At 36.4% G+C, this 23,902-nt stretch overlaps 1 protein-coding gene and 1 long non-coding RNA gene across 5 annotated transcripts in view; one reads left to right on the top strand and one right to left on the bottom strand.

The window, feature by feature from the left end:
• Positions 1-23,902, bottom strand: part of LOC123322916 (serine/threonine-protein phosphatase 4 regulatory subunit 4-like) — a 55,381-nt gene that overhangs the window by 12,361 nt on the left and 19,118 nt on the right. For 2 of the 4 annotated variants that reach the window (XM_044911000.1, XM_044910997.1), the window contains exons 2-6: positions 19,615-19,662; positions 19,470-19,549; positions 13,639-13,945; positions 12,657-12,769; positions 12,038-12,138 (exon numbers count right to left, since the gene is read on the bottom strand). In XM_044911000.1, the coding sequence (XP_044766935.1) occupies positions 12,038-12,138; positions 12,657-12,769; positions 13,639-13,945; positions 19,470-19,549; positions 19,615-19,662 (649 nt within the window). Of the gene's footprint in view, positions 1-12,037; positions 12,139-12,656; positions 12,770-13,638; positions 13,946-13,996; positions 14,249-19,469; positions 19,550-19,614; positions 19,663-23,902 lie in introns of those variants that run through there. The other 2 variants (XM_044910999.1, XM_044910998.1) reach the window with 2 other exon arrangements.
• LOC123322919 lies at positions 1,403-6,123 on the top strand. The gene is made up of 2 exons (XR_006539230.1): positions 1,403-2,704; positions 2,761-6,123. It is a non-coding gene; the product is annotated as an uncharacterized LOC123322919 (long non-coding RNA).

The raw sequence follows: 23,902 nt of genomic DNA, 5'->3' as shown, positions 1-23,902 counted from the left end.
TTAAATCGTTAAAATGTCATTGACAATGAAAGATTTGTGTTATTTATTAGTTAATACATTGTATTCAATAACATTCCACACATATATTATACAGGGTGAATCCTGTTGAACTGTACATACTTCACACATTATCAGAGAACACTTAGCTGGTTCCAAAAATACCCCATATGCTGGGTCTCCGTTTGGATTATACAGTTCGATTTCCAGTTTCGGGTCATATATTGAAAATGGACGAACGAATGATCACAAACCCATCAAATTTGGTACGTAAAAGGACTACACTAATCCTCATACAGCAAATGTAACAGTTTATCAGTTTCCAGAACCGGACTCTATTTTTTTGATATTATCGGAAATCATATAGAAAATCACCCTGTAGATGGAAAAGTTTATAAACCTGTTATGGCAATTCAAACTACACTAAATACATTCTAAATAATATTCATAAAATCTCGTGGCACACCTACAGATTTAGAGGAAAAAAATATGTAAATCATACTCGGAGATAAATATTTTGCACGGCTTCATTTTCATGAAAAAAACCATACCGAGATGTTTCAAAAATGGACACAGAAGAAAATTATCAGTTTAGATCCACCCAATGTGCAAGTATTATAATATTCAGGGACATCATGGTAGGGTTTCCGATACTTGTGTTCTTCCTATTGCAACATATGGAATGGAAACGATCGCTATCACACGGTTCCATGCAAACAAGTTCCGAGTGATGGAACGAGCAATGGACACCATATTTGGGATAACACTTAGGGAGGATGAGAGATGGACACTGAATATCGTGCAAAGTAGACCGAGAGAGACAAAGCGGAATAGAGTTAGACCACCAGTACGATGGACGGACGACATAAAGAAGATAGCGGGTGGAAATTGGTATCAGAAGGCGCAGGATAGAGAGCATTGGAAGGAATTAGGAAAGGCCTATGTCCAGAATTGGACTAGTGAAGGCTGAGGATGATGAACATCATTGGAGCCATAGAAACTGAGATTGCGAAAAACAGATTTTGTCGACCTTTGACCTTTTATAACATACGATATTCTATGAGACAACTTCAAAAACGCCAAAATGAAGGTGCAAATAAGCTTTCAGCTGATTATCCCTCACTCCGAAGTGAAACCTTGATTTTTAATAAGCACACATACGATTGAATACATTATTGAGAGGTCATTGAATGGAAATTCAATGGATAATAACCCTTAATACAATTTTCTATTTTCCATAAAAGCTTACACATTATGATTTTTGTACAGGGTGAGCAAAATTGGTCTTACCTAAACCACAACTTTTTAACCCAACGAGATAGAGGAAGGAAAGTTGTGTTTTTTCGTAAGGAAACAGTAGTTTGAAATGAAGAATCGCCATTTTTCTTTCCGTTTCAGAAATATATCAAACATCGCCCTGAGTCTTTCTAAGTCATTTTAAACTACTGTTTTCATAAGAAGAAACACATCTTTATGTTATAGCTCAGCAAATAAACCTGTTGGAAAAAATCCATAGTACGCCACTGAATTGCTATCAAAAGAGTGTCTGTATAATGCAGAAACAGAAACGGAGATAATGAAAAAAGTTGAAATTTAAATTTTGACCTATAACTCGAAAACAAATGAGATAGAGGAAAGGAGTTGATGGCATTATTAGTTTCTCGAAAAATGACGACCTTAATGTATGCATTTTCCTATAGATATAGGAAACGAGATCGTTGGGTTGAGAAAGTTGTAGTTCAGGTATCACCAATTTTGCCCACACTGTACAATTTATTGGGATTTCGAATGTATCCTGCTGAGGATTCTTTAAGTTGTGTCCACTAGAAGTATTCTGGAAATTTGTGAATAATGAACGGCCAGGTTCTTTTGAGTTATCAATTTATTTGTCTTAGATTTGTCAATTTAATGAATTGTTATAATTTCCTAGTGACAAAAGTTACAGAGTCGACATTATACTGTTCGTTGTATTCATTGTTAGGTATATATATATATAACCCCAAAAATTTCATAAGTAAACTAAGAGCATAGACAAAGAGATATGGACTGTGCCTTCCCTTTCTATCTATGCATGAAATAAGGTCAAAAAAGTGACAGAGAGAAACGCACGTCGGGCATGCAGTTGCCTTTTTCTAGAATTTTGATTGGTCCACACTCATCTCTATGTGAACAAAAAGAGAGACAGGTAAATATATCCGACGATCATTTCTCTCTTTCTATAAAAAAGACAATTTCATGCTGACATTGCTCAGTCCATGTCTCTATGTCTATGACTATGAGTTACCTGGACATAGAAATTATGTGGCGTATGCTTTTCTGCAGAGATAACATATTTTGAGTTCTGTCAGAGATAATTCAGCAGTTCTTCGAGATGACTGGTTGTGTTTATTAGTTATAAGGCTTGTTCGTAGAGTGGTTCAAAACGGTTGTGAACTGTACAGAGCAAGCGCAATTCCATTTTAGGGGGACGAAAATCCATTTGCGCTTGCTTTGTACAGTTCACAACCGTTTTGAACCACTCTACGAACAAGCCTATTATTTACGAACAACGTGGACAATTATGATGTGAATACTCATGGTAGTGATGAGGAAACAGGAAGGCCCAGAAGATTCGGAGCTAGGAGGAATTATTTTGAGGAATATGTTGACCTGGATTTCTTCTGTAGATTCAGACTGCGGAAAAGACCGAAGAAAATATTTCACCTCAGTATGAGCACACCACTGAAACGTTAGACAATATCAATAACATGTTCAATATTGTAGGAATGAATTTTTATTGTCTAGGCAGCAGTTGCTACTAGCTCAGCATTTTTATGCCAGCGGGTCATTTCTAAGAATTGCAGGTGATTTTGAAGCTGTGAGCAAGGCTACAGGAAGAAGTGTGAAAAGAGTTAGTGAAGCCATTTCATCATCAAGACCTAAATATGAGTAGTTAGGCGAAAATTTCTTGGTATTGCTCATTTTCCAAGGTGTATTGGAGCAATAGATAGACTATACTTATTGAGAAAGGTTTGAAAGAGGTGATTTTGGGGATAGCCTAATTATAAGATACGGTGGGTATCCTGTGAAGTCTTACCTAATTACTCCTTTACGGGAAGTCCCAAATGAAGCGCAGACTTTATTCAAAAAATCACTGATAAGAACAAGAAATACAATGGAAAGGAAGGCATTTGGAAGCGAAGAATCTCAGCTCATTCAATGAGAATATTAAAAGTATAGATACTATACAAGCAATGATCCACAGTTTTTTACAACTTGTTATGAAAATGAAGGACACTTCATCCTTCAAGAGGAGAAGAAGAAGCAATGAATTTATATCAAAATGTTACTGTGCCCCCTCTAGGGAATCAAGAATTATTGTCAAATAATAGAACTAGAGTGAATCTTATGAATAGTTATTATGCAAATTTGTTGAATAAGAGTGATGAAATTTGAATTTTTGAAATATATCGAAGAATTTCAATTCAAATTCAAATAATCAATAAAAATAAGCTTTTGAAGAAATGTTGAGGAAAACACGTCATAGATAGATATAAATTATTTAAGGAACTTTAAGTTATAAATGCAAAACTTCATTTTATTTGAGTTTTTCAATAAACTAATAATTTCTACTGGTCCAGCACAGTTGCACTGTTTTTCCTTATTTCGTACAAGAAAAACCGAAGAGTATTTACCGCTTCAGCTTCACTTAGGCCCAGTTTCACAAAATATGGTAAACCCAAAGTTATGTAGTGACCAGTGGTTAAATCAAAAATTCTGTTTCACAAAGTGTGGTTTATCGTTTGACCTAAAGTTAACTTGTGGTTGACTTGACCCCGAAAATTTTAAGAGTTAACTAAGAGTTACCTGGACATATAATTTTCGTGTCGTATGCTTTTCTACATAGATAACATATTTTGAGTTCTGTCAGAGACAATTCCGCATTTCTTCGATATTACTGGTTAGGAAGCGTTTCACATGTATTTGGTGTTTATTAGTTATTATTTACGAACATCGTGGACGATTATGATGTGAATATTCATAGTAGTGATGAGGAAACAAACGGTGAAGCCCAGAAGATTTGGAGCTAGAAGGAATTATTTTGAGGAATATGTCGTTCGAATTTCTTCTGTAGATTCAGAAATAGAGTGGAAAGGAAGCCAAGGAAGGCATTTGGAAGCGAAGAATCTCAGCTCCTTCAATGAGAATATTAAAAGTATTGATGCAAGCAATGATGTGGACTTACAGTTTTTTTACATAACATAACTTGTAATGAAAATGAGGGACAACCTTCTTCAAGAGGAGGAAGCAGTGGACATTTATCAAAATGTTGCTGTGCCCCCTATAGGGTATAGGGGATCAAGAATTATTGTCAAATAATAGAACTAGAAGAACTAGACTGAATCTTATGAATAGTTATTATGCAAATATGTTGAATTAAAGTGATGAAATTTGAATTTTTGAAATAGATCAAAGCATTTCAATTCAAACTCAAATAATCAATACTACATAATTAATCGCAAATGAGTTTGCGATCAACTCCAGATGACTTATAGATATTGAGCAACTGAACAAGTGAAAATGCTCTTACCTACCCTAACTGGGTGAAGTCGAAACTCAGATGAATCTCCACTGGTCTGGTATCAGAAAGGGGGTTCCTAAGGGAAGGGAAACACGGAACCAACCCTCCTTCTGCACTTAGCTCCGTGGCACGATATATGAAGGACACACAGCACTTCACTTAAAGTTGCTCAATATCACTTTGGTTCACTCAATATAGAGATATGACAAATGGTGCGATGATTTCGGCGATATATAAGAAGATTATTAAGGTTTTGAGCGAGAAAGATTTCGGCGCGTCCGGCGATGATACGAATAATAATTGTCGTTATTGACAGACGAAAAAGTTTTTCTTTCGTCGGCGCCTGACAAACCGGAGTCAGGCAACCCAACTCACGATCGACCAAATACAGAGTGAGAAAAAGTACACACTTGATCTCATTCGACATAGAATTCAGTGCTCTATAGCTTTTCGCCCAAGTAATTAGTCGATATCCGTATTTCCTGAGGACATATGATTGAAAAACTACAAAAACATTTCAGGACATATTTCTTGGCCGCCGAAAGTTATGCTCAATTCCTTTAAAGGAAAAAACCTCAGATGATTTAATTCGGTCACTGATGAAGGCATTTAAGCAATAGAAATCTTTTATAGGCAAAAAATCCTCAATTCTCAATTCAAACGGACTGAAATGGATGAGCTCTACGGGCGTGCACGCGCTACACTCGCTACAGATCCCATTTCAGGCGGATCGCACGAACGAGCTCGTAGCCGCTTGAAAACGCCCGCTCGAAGTCGCCTGCAGTGGACAACGCTGTATTGAAATACGTTACTTGGGATCTCTGTAGCGGCTTGCCGCACGTTTACGCTCGTTTCGCGTAAGCGCGTAGCCGCTCGAATACGCTTCCAGTGGACACATATAAGCGGGGGTCCTACGGCCTCTGCCGCATCCCGCATTTCGATCGCCATCGTTTTCTATCCCTCCATTCATCCTCATCTATTGCTCTATCTCTCATTGTATTTTCTATGCCCTTCATCCATGATATTGCTGGTCTTCCTTTCTTTCTCTATTTATTGGTGCATAATTGAGAGCTTTCTTCGGCCATCTCGTGTTGTCCATCCTCATTACGTGTCCATACCATATAAGCTGTCTCGTTTCTATTCGTTCAGAGGTAATGTGATCTCTCTTTGATCTTCTTATCTCTGCATTGGGGATATGTTCCAATCTAGACAACCTATTTGCTCTTCTGAGAAAGTCAACCTCCACAGTATGGTCCTCTTGTTCTTTACGGATAACTGTCAGCACTCTGATCCATAAGTCATTATGGGCTCTACAATCGCTCTGTGAATTGTCATCTTTGTATTCAAGACAATTAAAGATGAATTTACAAGGGAAAGGAAGAATACGAAACTACCTGAAAATCAGACGACATGAATCACGTGACCGAAGTTTGAATATAAGCCTTATGACGCGTTTCTAAGAAATGAAAACTCGAAATTGTTGCAATGTTTCCTGATTGTAGGAAACTACAAGGAAATTGTTCGAAAATTGTGTTCATTCAGAAAATGAAATTCAATTTGGAAACCAAAAAAAAAAATCACGAACATCGAAGGTTTTCCGCAATTTTTTTTTTCAATTGCGCACTCAAAAATACTCCAATGTGACCAGAAACCGTTCCTTTGTGGTTTATACATAACTGAGCACACTCAATAGAATATTGCTCAAATACGACGTTGAACACCTTATTTCTCAACAAAAAGAAAGAGTACTGTAATACAGTACTCCAAGCACCTAACCGGGGGCATCGGAAGAATTAAAATTATTAAAATTAAATTAAAATTGCGTGACAGGTGTCGTATCGTGATGAGAATATCTCGAAGCGACGTCCCAAGATCGCATAAGACTACCTTCCTCCGCTCGAGGGATTCAGTGCTATACTCTACTGACGAGGGAAAATGATCCCGAAACCGGTCTACAGTTGCACTTGAATTTTTCGACTTCTCTGGGACTTCCTATGATAGTTCATGACTAGCTCACGCTAGTGACGCAGAATCCACCACTATAAACGTGACTGACGTTCATTTTTACGTTCAATTTGTTTGAAATAATTATTTTTCAAAATTTCAAGTGAAGATGGGTCACTTGTCAATTTTCAGATTTTTCCGACCACTTCAACCGCCCGACTGACGATGTTTCCACCATCGGGAAAGTGACTGACGCCCATTTTCACTCATAATCATGAATAATTTACATTATTACAAAGTTTCACGTGGAGATCAATCACTTTTTTTTTGAGATTTTTCAGGCGAGTTCCACCACCTCCCACGCACACGCCCACCGTTATTGGACTGACTGACGCGCGGACCTCATATGTACAAGTGGAGAACTACTCATCTTAAAAAATTCGTGTGAAGATCGATCACTAGTTCAAAAGTGACGCCACCTCCCGGACTATAAGATATAAGATGAGAAATTCGGAAAATTCTAAACCTGAATTTGCTCTGTCTTGAAGCTCCTTGTGATTGAATATAAAGTAAACATCGAATAAAATCTGACAGTTTCTGACGCTTAATAAGTATTACTTAGTAGGTACATTTTCTTGAATCTAAGAACAAAATGACTCAATTTTTAAGTATTTGAGAAAAAATCGAGAAAATTTGCGTTTTCCTAACATACGACAAACTACAATCAAATAATATAATATCCGGACTCACAATTAATGAGTGAATACTCTGTGAATGGATTGGAAGGTACGGTCAGGTAAGATATAACCACCAAGGAGCCCCGACCTTACGCATTTGGATTTTTATGTCTGGAACACCTTGAAACAGAAAGTATATCAAATTCGCTTTCAGACTCGAGAGGATCTGATGAAAAGAATGAAATTGTGTTGAGCAGAAATGCGTCAGAAACGTTGTGAACTTAGCAGGATCGTATATTCAGTACGAAAACGATGTGGACGGCGGTGGACATTTCGAAAAATTGTTATAAGTAGTAGTAGTTTGTTTTCTTTAATTTTTTCAATAAAATCTGTACTATTCAAATTTAGCTTGCATTCTTGAGGAGCTCCCTAATAAAGCACAAATCTTCATGGCATGTCGGTGAATACACTCAGGGGCAAAATTAACCGGCCACTAAATTTTACGAATTCATTCGAAATTCTATAGTAATTCAATTAATTATGTGTCGGGCAAACCTTTACAGTAACAAAAAGACTTATGTTAAATGTAAAATAGTTTAATTGAAACAGAAAATGAAGAAATAACGTTTTGCAGTCAACTTACAGAAAATAAAAATGATTAATTAAAAGAAAAAATCGCTCTGAATCATCCCACTAATATCGCGTATTTCCTCCTCTAGCCCTAATAACCTCCTGTAACCGATTCGGGAGCCCATCCATAATATTTTGAATATCCTTTTGTGGAATATTTGGAATATTTTCCCACTCCTCAAATGCTGCAGCTTTTAGCTCACTGGTACTGGAACTGGTACACGACTCCGGATCCTTTTTTTTAGATTGTCCCATACATGTTCTATAGGGTTTAAATCTGGACTTCGAGCTGGCCACGGTAATCGTCGAATATTGACGTCGTCCAAATATTCGGTGACCACTCTGGAAGTGTGTGCAAGAGCATTGTCGTGCATTGAAATAAAATTATCGCCTATTAATGGCACAAAAGGAATGACATGTTGTTCAAGGACTTCTTTCACGTACCTGTGAGCATCAACGCTGCCTCTATCAAAGACGACCAACTCTGTACGGGCGTCGTAAGCAATGCCAGCCCACACCATGATCGAACCACCTTCGAAACCTACTGTTTGAACCATACAACCTTCTCACCATGGCGTGTATACACTCGCTGGCGTCCATCAGGATGTCGTAAAGCAATTCTCGATTCATCGTTGAAGAGAACCGCTTTCCATTGTTCGGAAGACCAATTTAAGTGTTCTCGGGCAAATTCAAGTCTCGCTCTTGTGTGCATTGTGGTCAGTTCTGGGACTCGAGCTGGTCTATATGCTCTGAAATCCCTCTCCGCCAACTTTCTTTTTATTGTTCGAAGACTTACACTAAAATTTCGTACCTCAAACAAGGGGTTACGAGCCTCAGACGCTGTTGTGAACCGATTTCGCATAACGTTTGAGACGATGTAACGATCATCTCTCTCTGATGTACACCTTCTACGACCCTGTCCTGGCCTTCTTGTGTACAAACCAGTATCTCTGTAACGCCGAATAGCATCTTGTATCGTGGTTCTTTGATATCCAAGCAGTCTTCCAATCCTACGCTGGCTGAACCCAGCCTCTGCAAGTGCTACAGCCTTAGCTGCTCCGGCTGCGTCCAATGGCATTTTTTTTTAGTGTGTAGAAAATAACGGCTTTCCAACTTCCAACACCTCGGTTTTATTAGAAAAAATTGTATCACAATGCTTTAAAACAAATTTATTCTGTACATTAACGTTGCAACGAGGATGTCAACTTCCGACTGCACTCATTATTGTTGAATAAAAAGGAAAGTAGTTAAAAAAAACACATGTATGATTGTTTTATTGGTTGTCGATTTCCCCACTCATCAAATTGCGCCAAGTTGTCAAAGAAAAAGTTATGGAAAACAAACTATATGCGATCAAGATGGGTGGCCGGTTAATTTTGCCTCTGAGTGTATTTGGGAATTGTGCTTCAGAAATGTACAGTCCTTGGCCAGTTTATTAGACGCACTGAGGATTTTTTTTTTATATTTACTGGTATTGCCCGAGGAAAAAGCAGAATATTTGAATTTCATTTCCACAGAATGTCAGTTTTATCTACGACTCTCATTAAATTGTTCTATTTGGCATTTATTTTTGATGTTGTAGTATTAGTACTTAAGTATGAATCAGTACTATGTCTTCCAGTGGAGGTCTTGCATTCTGCAGGTTCGGACGTTATTTCGATAATCCACATATGAAATCATCACCCTCGAATGCAGCAAACCGAACAATTCTGCATTGATAGTATAAAGCTCTCATAGCTACTCAGGGTGGCTCAGCACAATATAAGAATTTCTTGTTTAATCATCAATAAATCAATATTTTTTATTGAATATTTTATATTATATGTGAAAACCATTTACAGATGAAGTATACGTAACATATACATTCAATTTAATAATTCAATATTCAAAAACCAATAACCCACTAACAAATTTCAAAGCGTGTTTAATTGAGATTTTGCAACGAATCAATGCGTGTAATAATATGGCCAGGGACTGTAAGTTAAGATATGTTGATGAATTTTTCCCTCGGCACCGTAAATTATTCTGAAGTTCAAGCCGGTCCACTTGTATAGATCCAGGCATTTCGTTAGCAATAAAAGAAAATGGCATAGAAAATAAATTAAGCGAATTTTGATCTCGGAAATCGCTGAATCTCTCTTCAAACTCCTTCATTAGGGGACGATGGGGTAATTGCAGACGCTGAAGGAAAATAAAGTATAGCACTTGTAGATAATGACTTAGAAGTCTGATTTTATTAATTTATTAATCTTTGGTTAATCAACTATAGAATTATCATTCATAATTTCACGGGATTAATGAACAAATTGTTTTTTTCAAGAAAAAACCCTTTCTGTCCATATTTACCCGAATCATTTGTGGTAAAAGTGGACGTGTGTTGGGTTAGTTGCAAACAGTTTAGGGTACTCACGCATTTACTCAAATGAGGTAAATATTAATTGCAGAAAACACAGATAAAACCTTTTTCGGACGATGTTCCACCTGAACAGTTCTCGTGTACCCAATTGCCGCACTTTACAAATATTCTTAGTCTAAGAAATAGTAGTTATCAGAAAAGGCAGAATTAGACCATTTTTTTCTGTTGCAAAATTATTTTTGTACGTCTTTCATATATATTTTCGAAACATCTGTGAACAAACAATAATTATTATTGTTTTTTATTCATCATATCTGGGGTGATTGCCTTGTTTGCAATTACCCCAAAACAATGTTGCTCTGATGAGGCCAAATGAGGCCGAAACCATGGTCAGCGTCTGCTTTTCTTCGGTGGAGCGTACTCCATTTGGGGCCTTGACGATGGCAAATTGGCTAGCTCAATTCAGATCGTAACACTTGTCGATATTCATATCGTCGGGTGGTATGCATCTGAATGTATCCTCATTATTTTGTTGAATGTTATTTGAGCATCACCTCTATTGAAACAAAACAATCGATAGAAATTATTTACTATTCGACATCACTTTTTCTATATAAACCACAAGCAAGATGATAAATGCTCACAATTAGATCAAAAGTTACAAAATTTTTCCAAATGACTTATCTTGAAAACTATGAACGATCACCGGTAGTAACTGTTTTCTTCGCACTAAAGATGATTGAAACTAGATAACTTGGTCATGATAACTGAGCGCATGGAAAAGGATCTAGTAGATATCCCTGTGTCCGCTTTTACCCCGCGTCCGTAATTACCCCATCGTCCCCTATATTCAAATTTGCAGCATATTAATTTTTTGGCGAAATATAAATTATTTCAGCAATGTTTCTGAAATGTGGGTATCCTGTTTTGTTAGTTGTGGTTCCAAAAGTTGGCCGTGAATGCTTTGATGTGATCAAACATTGTATGAACCAGTTATATTCAGACAATTCATATGCAATGCAATGTCTGTTATAAAGGCAAAATCGGCCGCCCCTTTGAAATCATTGAATTCTTCAATTGAACATACTGGTTTATCATCAATGGGTACAATGAAATAAGAATTTGTGCACCGTTCATTAACAAGTGAAAAACGATTCACGTGATTTGAGCCTTTTACCCGCGCTTCCATTTGGTGTAGATGCCATATCAAAGAGCGGTAAATTTTCACGACAGATACGCACGTTGTACGTATGAATTAACCAAATAACAGAACTGCGATGTAGTTACTCGCTGCTCATGCGCACATTGCAATGATTGGTAAACATTGGTGAGGATTAGGCGGTGTTGCCGGGTAGATACGTCGATCCTGAATTTCTCTCATTTTACATTTGTGTGTACTTAATAAACGAGGGCCAAGAAAAAATGTGGTTCTGGGCACTGGTTGAAGACCCCAGACATAAAGGGTGTTTCATTTGAGACTCGCTCAACTTCCATTATAATCGTAGTACCAACAACACGAGAATATTTCAAATATTGAATTGAATTGTCTATTACTTGATGAAAAGTCTGGATTGAAATAAAAACAAATTATATGATTCTCACAAACCTAGGTTTTTAAACCACGAAACGTTTACCTTCACCCATCTGGACATTATATTGTGATAGCGAAACACGTGTCGTGGTTTGAAATCGTATTTTTGTGGAAATCAAGTAATATGATTTTAGTTAGAGAATATTTCAGTTGAGTAGATCCCGGCGATTTGTTGTTATCCACATATATTCTGGAAAATATCTGGTTTGGTTCTCTAGAAATTTCTAGAGGACACCTTGTAAGTATTGGAAAAAAATACATCTAACAAGATATTTATTTACCTTGTGCTATATTTGCTAATTGTCCTGCCATACAAGCTCTGACTTCAAATGATACATCTTGAGCTAATCCTTGAACTAGGGGTAAAATAGTTGTCTTGACCCTATAGATGCAAGTTATATTATATTCTTGATATACTTCAATAAATTCGGATACATATTCGAAATAAAAATATGGATAGGAAGACTGGTTTGAATTTAAAGCATGATGTTATCTAGCATCCCTGCAAAAGTGAAATCAGTCCTGAATTCAATTCAACTCTCTACAAACGACAATTCAACTCATGCTGTCACCAATTTTGAAATTAGGGCAATGAAGAACTTGTGTTTTTGAGTATGAACCCTTTATTTTTGAAAAATATAGCATGCTTCAGTAAAGTTGCCCACTCCTTGAAAATTTTATACATATGTTCAATTTTTCATCATGTGATTTGTTAATGGTCTACCTTTTTTAGAGCTAACCAAATTTTATTTTGGTTACTGCAAGGTCAAGTTCGGAAATTCAAATGATAATGGTTACCATATGAACCATGGTCTAATCTGCTTGATTATCAGAAATTGCATATAAGGGGAAAGATAACTAGCTTGTAGTTCCTCGAAAAAATTCAACTGTGTCACTTACTCTATACTTTGAATTTTCGGATGAACTGCACATCTTCCTAAGAGATGACAACTGGCTACTCTGTAAAGTGTAGGTTTACTAGGGGCTGATTTCTGAACTGCCCATTTCAAGACCTAAAAAAGTTCATTGAAAATCTTGTAGATCTATAAAACAAATAAATTTTCATCGCTATTTAAATGAGGAATAAACTGCTCACTCAATTATTGATGAACATTAATTTTTTTTTACATTGTTCTTCAAAATCATGATACAATGTTCTTTAAACAAAATGCATTATTCAATCGAATGATAAATCACAAGCATTGAATATCAATATACATACTATTTTTCTACAAAATCTGTTAAAGAAATTCAATATGTTGGTTGTGAGTTCAACATATATAATGGAGTCTAGTTAGCTGCATTATTAATTTTATTTGACTGATATTTTCAACAGAAGTATGTTTAGATTCCTGTTTTATTGGCTTTCTATTCTCGATTTTTGTTTCAGGTTTATAGAATTTCATAATTTTGTTTATTCTTCTATTGATTGAATATTATAGACCGCTTGGTCGCAGTGGCAGGTTTGGGTTTATCCGTCCAACACACCCAGCAATCAGTAATCAGTAATTGATTGAATGAAATGTTTTTATAGGGAAACATTAATCAAGAAAAGTAATAAAAGAAAACTATCAGAATTATAAATCGAATTGGCTTTTTATTCTTGATTTAGAATTCTGATGTCTGTCATGACTTTTTGCAATGAATGTTTCTCTATAATGAGATTTTATTTCAAATACAAAATCAATAAATTCTCAAAACTTGAATTGAACATAAAAGCCAAACAGGGATCAACTACCAACAATACTTTTCGAATGAGATTTTCAATAAAAATGTCAGTAAATAGACTGCATTACACAAATATAAAATATTTGTACTAACAACAAACAAGGATTAATGATACTAATTTTCACTGAAATGATTGGGTAACTGGTATACTCACATCATTTCTTATCTGAGTATCTGATAAATAATTAATAACTTCCAGTAATGTTTCAATCCATGTTGTAGCAACCAAAGGATCTCTAGAATCTATACCCTGAAGAATGGAACTTAATAAATTGATTGGAACTTTTTTTTGTATCAAAATCTGAAATATACGAGCAGTAGCTATATTGAATTCACTAGATGAGCCTGGCAGTTCTTGTTGAATTTTCGGCAATATTCGATTGATTGTAGCATTTGGTTCGAATTGGTATAACTGGGGTAAATTTTGCACAATACTAAGTTTTTGTACATCATCACCTTTCCTACAAATATAAGCAATATAACAACAAAATGAAATATTTGAAGTAATTTACAATAATATGCTCGAAGTACTGAGAATAGCATCCAGCACTTTATTCTTCTCTGTAGAAAATGAAGGAATTTCAGATTGTTCATATTCCATCCTGTATAAATGCAATCCTAAATGAAAGTATTCATGATTGTATTAGTTTAAGAACAATTTTCACTTCATTTATAATCGAACTCATTGTTCTAAATAATGAACCGTTAAGAAATAAATATAACTGTAATGGCAAAAGTAAACAAACATGTAAATGTAACCAAATCATAGACCTAATAATAAATATTTTATTAGGTCTATGAACCAAATCTAATTAGGGTTATGTTGTGTTTTTCTTTTATCAAGGTCATGACCATAGACCAAAGATTCCTCTTTGAATAAAAACAAAAATCAATCTTACAGAAACAACAGACATGTTGTCTCTGCAATCTTATATTTGTTGCTGCCATATATCTATTATATAGTAGATATATGGTTGCTGCTAATGATACGTGAGAACATAAACTTAAGATTAGCCGGCTAAACTTAGGTTTATTTTAAAATAATCGCTTGTGGTGCTAAGACATTTATACGTCTTTAAAAATAAAACGAATCTTGCTTCGTCAACTGATTTTATTTTTTTCAAGCAGCATAAATGGCAAACAAATTCTTGAACCTTATTGAACATATTATTCTGGTTGCTTCCATCTGCAAGTCGAAGGTCAGCGAATGTTTTTTGAAAATCTTCGCCCTGCTTCATTATCTGCAGAGGATTTTTTTACCTTTCTTGTAAAAGCTGGTTTGAAATCACATCCAGTCAAAGCATGCAGTCCAGGAAGAGCATTGCAAACAGAATTTCCCAGTTTTTGATGCATTCTACTGACACTAATCATCGTCTGATGATTAGTCCTAACTTCTATCTACGCGATTTAAAGCTGACTTACCAGCTATGTCCCGATTGGACGTTGACTGACTATCATAATTTTGATGTATATGTTACGGCTAAAGATAGGTGTGAACATAAACTTAAGATTAGCCGGCTAAACTTAGCTTTAGCTTTGGGTATTTGCTAATGTTAGTTTCTTCTATCTTTAGCCGGCTAAACTTAAGTGTAACCACATCCCATTGGCTAAAAATGTAGAAGGCTTGAGAGGCGAAAATTTTCGGCAATTAAAAGAATGTAAAGAAATAGTAATACGAGTATAATCAAACTATTAATGCAATGCATTTTTTGTATTAATTTCACATATTTTGATAGCAGAAAAGCATTCTGTTAAGCAGTTGAGAAATTGGAGAATGAACATATATTTGTTCCAACTGTGTCTCAACGAATTCTTATTGACGAATCTAAAAATCTAAACGCTTGATGACAAAATTCATGACATGCTATTTTGAGTGTGAGGGAAAACTGTAGTGTTAATGATTATTTTTCATCTTGTTATTATTCATAATTTGAGAGAAATTGAATGAGCAGAAGGAGATAATGAAGACTAGAATGATGCCGCGAACTTCTTCATCAAAATACCAAAGGTTAAATTCTAGAAAAATATAAGTGAAAGTACCCAATGTGTTTGTAGTTTACCGGACTATTTGACTCAAAGATTATAGAGTTAACTCTATAATCTTTAATTTGACTGATAAGCTTCACGATGAATGCACTTGTATCCCCCGGGATGATTCATCAAGGGTGGCGACAGGCCATATTTTGGAACCCGTATGTTCAATGACTCATAAAGAAATTTTTAACAAAATCAGCTAGAGAAAGTGTTTTCAACTATGTTCATGTTCATAGTTTTTTTTTGCGAAAGAATTGGTTGGAAAGAAATTGCAACGTTAGAAACTATAGTTCCTATTTCGTAATTTTATCATAAACCCAATTAATGAATGGTAGGGATAATATACTTTTGTTTACGGAAAAAATTTTCTATGTCTAATATTTCATTTTCTTCATTCTTCATTCATGAGACATCACCTCTCCGCGTGTCCATCGAATACATTTTTAGCCGTTCCGTTTTGGGTAATGTGCACATTAGCCGGCTAAAGATGAAATGCCCTGACGCAGATGAATGTTTTATCGAACTTTAGCCGATCCTCGAATATAAACCTAAGTTTAGCCGGCTAATCTTAAGTTTATGCTCACACCTATCTTTAGCCGTAACATATATACTAAAACAAAGAAGTTTATAAAGTTTCAGCCTTAAGAAATTGATTTTATTATGTCGGTGATCACGACATGTTTGACCGCGCACCTGAGGCATATGTTCTAACATCCACTTGACTGACCGCAGCATTTTATTGTAACTATATTATGATTTCAATCACCTGAGAAAAAACCAGGCTTAATAAATTCAGAGACTTGTTTTGGCTCTGCCTCTTGGACTAGTATAGTTCGACGCAGATATGTCGACGTAATCATGGTTGACCTCGTTTTGATGCCTTCCATTCCATGCAAATGTCTCTTCTTAGTCTCTCTATTTTGTGTTGAAGACGTTTCTGCCATGGTGGCGCATGTAATTTGTGTAATTTTGGACCATCGTTGTTGGTTCGGCGAATTTTTGCCCCAATGGTTTTAGCCGTCGTTAGCGCTGCACAGTAAAAAACAATATGCAGATATTCCAATGAACTTCCATTCTGTAGGTACTCAGGTAAAACGTCCTTATTCAAGATGTCGATTATGAGTGACAGTTTCTTGGATGTATTATGAGTCGGGGAGGTGCTATTCGATGAAGAGGATCTGTTCCTTCCAGTTCGGCAAAGTATCTCCTCATCTCAGAGTCAACTTGTCGGTGGAGCTCTTCCCTATCGTCCTGGTGTTCCGGCTCACTTGGGTTGCAAGATGGACTTTCAGCATCAATTTCTTCTGGCTGTTGTTGCCCAGGCATGTGGATTTCATCAGAGGTATTGGTGTTGGCGTTGGTTAGTTAATTTCTCAGAATTACGCGGTACTGGTCTGCCACCCGTTGTTCAGTGACATTGAAATTTGGGTAGGCGTTGCAGAATTCCTCATGGCCTTTTCCTATAGTTGTTCGTGTTCTGCCCTAGTCCCGTGATGGAGTTATATATGCGCACGATAGTTTCATTCATTGAAGTTGTCCACTTCATGCGCTTTCTAACTAACCCCGCTTGGGTGAGCAGTGGCTGAATATCCTGCGCAGCATCTTCAGAGGTTCGAGTCGGCAATTGAATTGGACTCGTTAGTTGCTATTGTTGCTTTGAAGCTGTAGCTTCTTTTGCAGCAGGAGCCCGCTTCCTCAACATCCTCTCACCGATGTCCAGCGCCGGCTCCAGACATGCCTTGACGATCCCCAGGCAGCGACTTGTTTCCGAGGCTTCTCGTTATCGTTATTTCCATGGAGTTGTGCTCCCCTTTCTCGGTTTGGGTGAGGGGTAGAGAAATGGGAGCAGAAAGAGCACCCCTATAAAGGATGTGAAAGAGAGAGGAAAAAGGAATAGGGCTGCGGACAGCAGGCGTGGCTGGCTGCACCGTCTACGTCGTTACGATGGCTACCCGGCAGGCCATCTACTAGATAGCTGCCAGGCAGGCCAGACATTATTATAATATTATTATTATTAATCTTATTAGCGCATCCAAAAATCTAAACGCCCGATGACAAAACTCAAGACGAACATGCTATTTTGAGTGTGAGGGAAAACTCTAGAGTTGATGGTTATCTTTTATCTTGTTATTATTCATAATTTGACAAGGGGACTGAATGAGCAAAAGGAGAGAGACCAGAATGATGCCGCGAACTTCTTCATTGAAATACCAAATTACCAGAAGCCAAATTCTGAAGAAATATAAGTAGGAGCCTTGAGTATTAACCCGTACTGAATACTCAAAGCTCAGGTAGGAGTGACAAATCTTGTTTGTAGCTAACCGGAGTATTTGACTTATAATAAGCTTTAAGATGACTGCACTTGAATTCTCCGTATACAGGATGATTCATCAAGAGTGGCTATCGGCGTATTTCGGCAGGAACCGTAGGTTCGAAGGTATGTCCAATGACTTTGGAAGAAATTCTTATAAGAAAGTCTAACTATTTTCATGCTCATAGTTTTTTTTTGATGACGCAATATATAACATTTACAAAATTGTTTTTTTTTGTTGCAAAAATATTAAAGTTGGGAAGAAATTGCAACATAAGAAATTATCGTTTTTATTTCGTAGAAAGTAGAAATTTTTTCCATAAAGCAAATTATCGAATGGTGGGGAAAATATACTTTTGTCTACAGAAAAAATTCTCTCCATCTTATGTCTAATATTCCATTTCTTTGTGAGTTCATATTCTGGTTTTTCACAGGATAATTGACTATCCACGTTCCTATTGCCCCGTGGAAAACTATATATACATATTTAACTTTTGTATGTGTCAAATGGTGTTAAAACTGCTTGGACTCAATTTGAAGAGCATTAAACTCAGTATCTCTTAAATAATGATAATAACGCATTAAATGTTAAATTGAAAACGTGGAAACCAATGGGCCTTATGTAAATCTCATTTAATTATGCAAAATGGCCTTCAATGCTATTTTGCAAATTTCAATCCTAAAAATTGAAACATAAACGTGGCCGCATGCGTTCGACTTCTCCCGTTTTCTTTTGGCTAATGTGCGCATTAGCCGACTAAAGATGAAATTCCCTAATGCAAAAGAATATTTTATCTAATTTTAGCCGGTCCTCGAATATAAACCTGAGCCATATTTTGACGATTAAGCGTAAGATGTCTTAGGGCTCCGATATTGCTGGTTTGGCTCGCAATCGAATAGCAATAGAACTCGAACGACTGGGCCAATATAGGCATCGTCTCTGAAATACTGAATGTACTTACCAAACACAGTGAACACAGTGAACAACAGAAACTCATTGAGAAATTCAATAAAGTGTTAATCCAATAGTAGAGTATAAACACATAAATCCCAGCACGATAGTGTGCGAGAAGAAAACCGACTGAGAGATGAACGGTTTGTAGGCAAATGCCCGGAACCAAAATTCAAGAAGCAGTTAAGGGGTTTTTAGTGGGTCTCGAGCTCAGGAGAGTGAGAAACCCCACACTTGTTCACTTGTTCCCCCTCAGGAGAGGGTGGTTCGTCCGATTTGCAGACTTTCCCCCTGCTACAATAAAAAAAAAACACAGTGGGTTTAATCATAGAGAAAGAGCTCTGGGTTTAATACTCAATGGTACCAGAGTTTGTCTCTGATGGTACTGTTCAGGAATATCGGAACAGACGGTTAAAGCGTCCTTATAAGCGTAATTTTAAGTTGTCGCAAAAATAGCATATATCGCTGATGGTTGAGTCATCTGCTCAGATCATTACTGAGTTTAACCGACTAATCATTTATGCTCACACCTATCTTTAACCGTAACATATCTATTATAATAGATATAGGTAGAATTTCTTGTACTATATTTAATATATTGTAGGTGCAATTTTCTTGGGTTTAGAGCACAGTAAAACTTTAGTTATTCAGGTTTTATTATTTTATTCTGCTATAAATAACTACTTACGTTAACAAATATACACTTCTCTCAATAGGTTTATCTTCAAACTGGCTATCTATTGTATGTTTAGCTAGTTGTTCTTGACTCTGAAAATATAATTAAAATAACAATTGATTTGTTTTTGCTTCAAATAAACATCCGATATTTTCACCTTGACTCTGCCAGGTTTGTCCAGTTTCAAGCTCATTAGCTCCTCATCCTACGAATTTTAAAAACAGGTGAAAAACAAAATGATCACGGTATTTTTCACGATCAATTTTAGGTATAAATAAAACATTTCCCATTTGTATTACTAAATTACAAATACAACTATGAATACCGCATGCCTAATTCTTACCTCATTTATTTTAGATTTATCAAGAAACGATTGCAATGAATAACATTAATATTATTCAATTATATGTTCAAATTGTCTTCTTCTTCTCTATTTGACTGTATACAAGTCTAACACATTATTTTTTGTAAACCTAACGGAAATCGAAATATAGTTACATTACTTTATGTACATACAGACTAGACTGTATTGTATATAAGTGATACTTAATTCCTTAGGATCTTATAGCAAATGTTTTGTATTTGGTTGATTGCAATGATTTTAATGAAGAGGTTCTAGGTGTAGGTACAGTATATTATAAAATAATAATAATAAGATGCTTTATTTTCTACAGGTACATACCCACCAGTTATATAAATTATTATTAATACTATATGTCAAATAAAAATCAAAACATTGATGCTATACTGATACTAAACTAATCACTATATTTCATTCTTAGTTAAGTAAATAATTCTATAATCATCCTAACAAAAAAAAGCAAAATACCATCACAATTTATGTCGCAACCACCGCACAATAGACCTTGGGATCGCAGTGAAAAGTAACCCCTCTTTACTTAACTATAAACATTACGACGATAATTATTTTTCTTGAAAGATTCAGACAATCGAAAAGAGAGGTTTCGGTATTGCAGATAAAATAGAGCATTTGATCGCTCATCCAACAGGAGAGAAATCAAAAAGTTCATTCCTAGAGTAGTTCCAAACTTTTCCGGAAAGTTGAGAGCGTTTCACAATGAAATATTATGCGAGCGAAACCGCGGGTTTAAGCTGTTAGTCGATAAATAACTTGTTCTTCTGATTCACCTTGAGTAAACAACGGTAATAAGAGCAATGTAATAATTCTTATAAATTTTTATAGGAAAATTTAGATCCTATAAAAATGAAATAAAAAGCTGTCTGAAGCGAAAGGATCATGTAAAATCAACTTGAACTGTACGATGAAAAAGCCAATGAGATAACTTGGTTTCGACATGGATTAAAACCCACTATTTACATAATATCGATCTTCTGCACCTGAGGCTTTCAAAAGTAAAGATATCGTTTATTGCATCCGAATTTTCACTTGTCTTGTTGTACTATTTTCTAGGTATTTCCAAAATATTATGAATTCTTTCACATACTAGGCACGTCTGAAATATATGTATTGTAAGAAATCGAATACACGAATATGGTGAGCCGCTGCCGGTCAAAGGGGATAAGCGCTGAGTAAACATAAACGACAGCCGAGATTTGAAGCTGTGGTACTCAGGCACATAAAGTAAGTCGGTGTGTTCTGTGCTCAGGCAATTGGATTGGAAGATCCCTGCGTGCTCGGATGTACCAGCCGCTCGATATTTCTTGTGTTTACGAAAATAAATAATTAAGTTTGGAATTCTTGAGTTTCATTTCTAACATCAGAAGTGGGATTGTGCCTATCGTTCATAGTGAACTGTTATTTTGTGACTTGTGTTGTTGTATTGGTACAAAAACGATAATTACTAAGACTGCTTTCGAGCTTTTATGGACATTTACGAATACTGAGTGGTTATTACGTCGTATCCTGAAATTTTATCCTGGACTGTGTGTTTACAAGACAAGTGAAAAAAAAAAAAAAAATGGCATCATCGGATGGCGATTCGACTCAAAGCTTACTGGCGGAGTTAGTCAAAGTTCTACAATCGCAGAGATCTGTTGAACAGGTAGATTTACCGTATTTCAAACCCGAAATTAATGAATCGAATAAATGGGTGAGTTATGTTGAGACTATTAAGCATGAAGTAGGGTGGTCTGATGTTCAAACCTTGGCAAGGATTGGTCGATTTTTATTGAATGAAGCGAAAAGATGGTTTGAACGTTGGAATCCCGACAACAGAGACTGGGCTACTTTCCGTATCGATTTCATCGAAGCATTTCCTCCGAAAAGGAATCTTGGCCGTATGTTGGAAGAGGCAGTTAAATTCTCAAGTACTTGTGTAAACACTTATGAAACTTATGTGCATGAGAAGTCAGCTTTATTAAATAATTTACGCGCTAACTGGAGTGAAGGAGATCGAGTAGAATTGATTGTTTATGGAATTTCAGAGCTTGAGATACGAAATGCCGCAATGAATGCTAACTGTCGCACTATTTCCGAGTTGTTAGTTTTCTTGTCATCGTTCGTTAAACCTTCACGATATAACGATGGACAGCAACGAATGATTGGTTATGAGTCATCTCTCAAAAGAAAATACCCTTTTTCCGACAAGAAAGGAAGCAGTTTCAAAATTTCTAAGAAGTGTTACCAATGTGGTAAAATGGGACATGTTCAAGCAAATTGTCGTGTTAAAGACAACAAATTTCAATCAGATAACAAAAGTTTCCCTGTTAATGACCAAGGTATTCCTAGTACATCTCAAAATCACGAGAGTTGTAGTTTTTGTGCTAAGAAGGGTCACAATATTTCAAATTGTTTTACGAAAGCTGCCATCGAAAAACGTCGTAATATCAACTTGTGTTCCACAGGGAAACCTGCCGGATCAACAAAGATTTTCATCGATGGTCATCAATTTTGGGCCTTAATTGATACTGGGGCTGACCTTTCTCTTATTTCAGACAAGTACACTCATTTATTCCAAAATAAAGTTATCGGATGCAATATAATTTTGAAAGGACTTAGTAATGTAACCATTGAAGCAACAAAGAAATTCGTTGGTTTCACAAACATCTCTGATGTGAATATTCCAGTTACTTACGTTTTTGTATCTGCTAAGAGTCTTGATTACGATGTTTTGATTGGACGTAATATTTTCGAAGATCAGAGTCTTGTTACCATTACGGATCATGAAGGATCGCGCATCGTACGTCGTGAGTTGCCTGGAATCAACCGGATTTCTGAGAGTTTCGATTCTGAAATAACTGAGATTGATGTACCTGCTGAGTACCTGGATGATCTCCAAATTATTCTTCGAGATTTTAGTGGCATGATAACAACTGGAAATAAAGTAGGCGCGGTAAACAATGTAAGTCTTCAGATACGCCTATCAGAAGATACTGTAGTTGCTCGTAATCCTTATCGACTATCCGCTACCGAAAGGGAAGCTGTTCGTGAAATCACCAACGATTTGATGGCGAACAACATTATACGTCCTAGTGAATCACCCTTTGCAAGTCCAATACTATTAGTGAGAAAAAAGGATACATCCTTCAGAATGTGCGTCGACTATCGTGAACTTAACCGAATTACTATTAAAGATCGATTTCCCATGCCATTAATTGAGGATCAGTTGGATAGGTTAGGAAAAGGATGTTATTTCACATCTTTGGATATGGCTTCCGGTTTCCACCAAATACCGATACATGAAGAATCCATTCCGAAGACTGCTTTTGTGACACCTGATGGCCATTTCGAATACCTTCGTATGCCCTTCGGTCTAACCAATGCACCGGCTGTATTCCAGAAGGCTGTCAATCGAGCCCTTGGAAATTTGAAAGATACTATTGCATTAGTTTATGTGGACGATATTCTCATTCCTAGTGCCACCCCGGAAGAAGGTCTTACCAACTTAAGACGCGTCCTGGAAGCACTTAGTTCTGCTGGTTTCTCTCTGAACATAAAAAAATGCCATTTCCTGCAACCAAGCTTAGAATACCTTGGGAGAGAAATATCAGGTGAAGGTGTAAGACCAGGGAAAGCCAAGGTCGAAGCGCTAATGAAGTCGCCAGTTCCAACAAATGTCAAGCAAATTCGTCAATTTATGGGTCTAGCAGGGTATTTCAGGAAATTTGTCCCAGAATTCGCTAGTAAAACGGCATGTATAACTCGCCTGACGAAACAAGGAATTCCCTTCCAATGGGGAGAAGAGCAGGAGGAAGCAAGAAAATATGTCATTGATCATCTGACATCAAGGCCTCTGCTCGTTGTTTATGATCCAGAAGCACCCACAGAGCTGCACACCGATGCTAGCAGTATTGGATATGGTGCCATACTTATACAAAAACATGAAAACCAGCCAAAGATTGTAGCTTATTTCAGTAAAAGGACAACAGACAGTGAATCGAAGTATCACTCATACGAGTTAGAAACTCTGGCAATAGTGCAAGCACTTAAACACTTTCGAACTTATTTGCTTGGGATCAAATTC

The sequence above is a fragment of the Coccinella septempunctata genome, chromosome 1, assembly GCF_907165205.1.
Source record: "Coccinella septempunctata chromosome 1, icCocSept1.1, whole genome shotgun sequence".
Lineage (NCBI taxonomy): Eukaryota > Metazoa > Arthropoda > Insecta > Coleoptera > Coccinellidae > Coccinella > Coccinella septempunctata.
The sequence above is the reverse complement of the archived record's forward strand: the minus strand, read 5'-3'. Positions and strand labels throughout refer to the sequence as shown.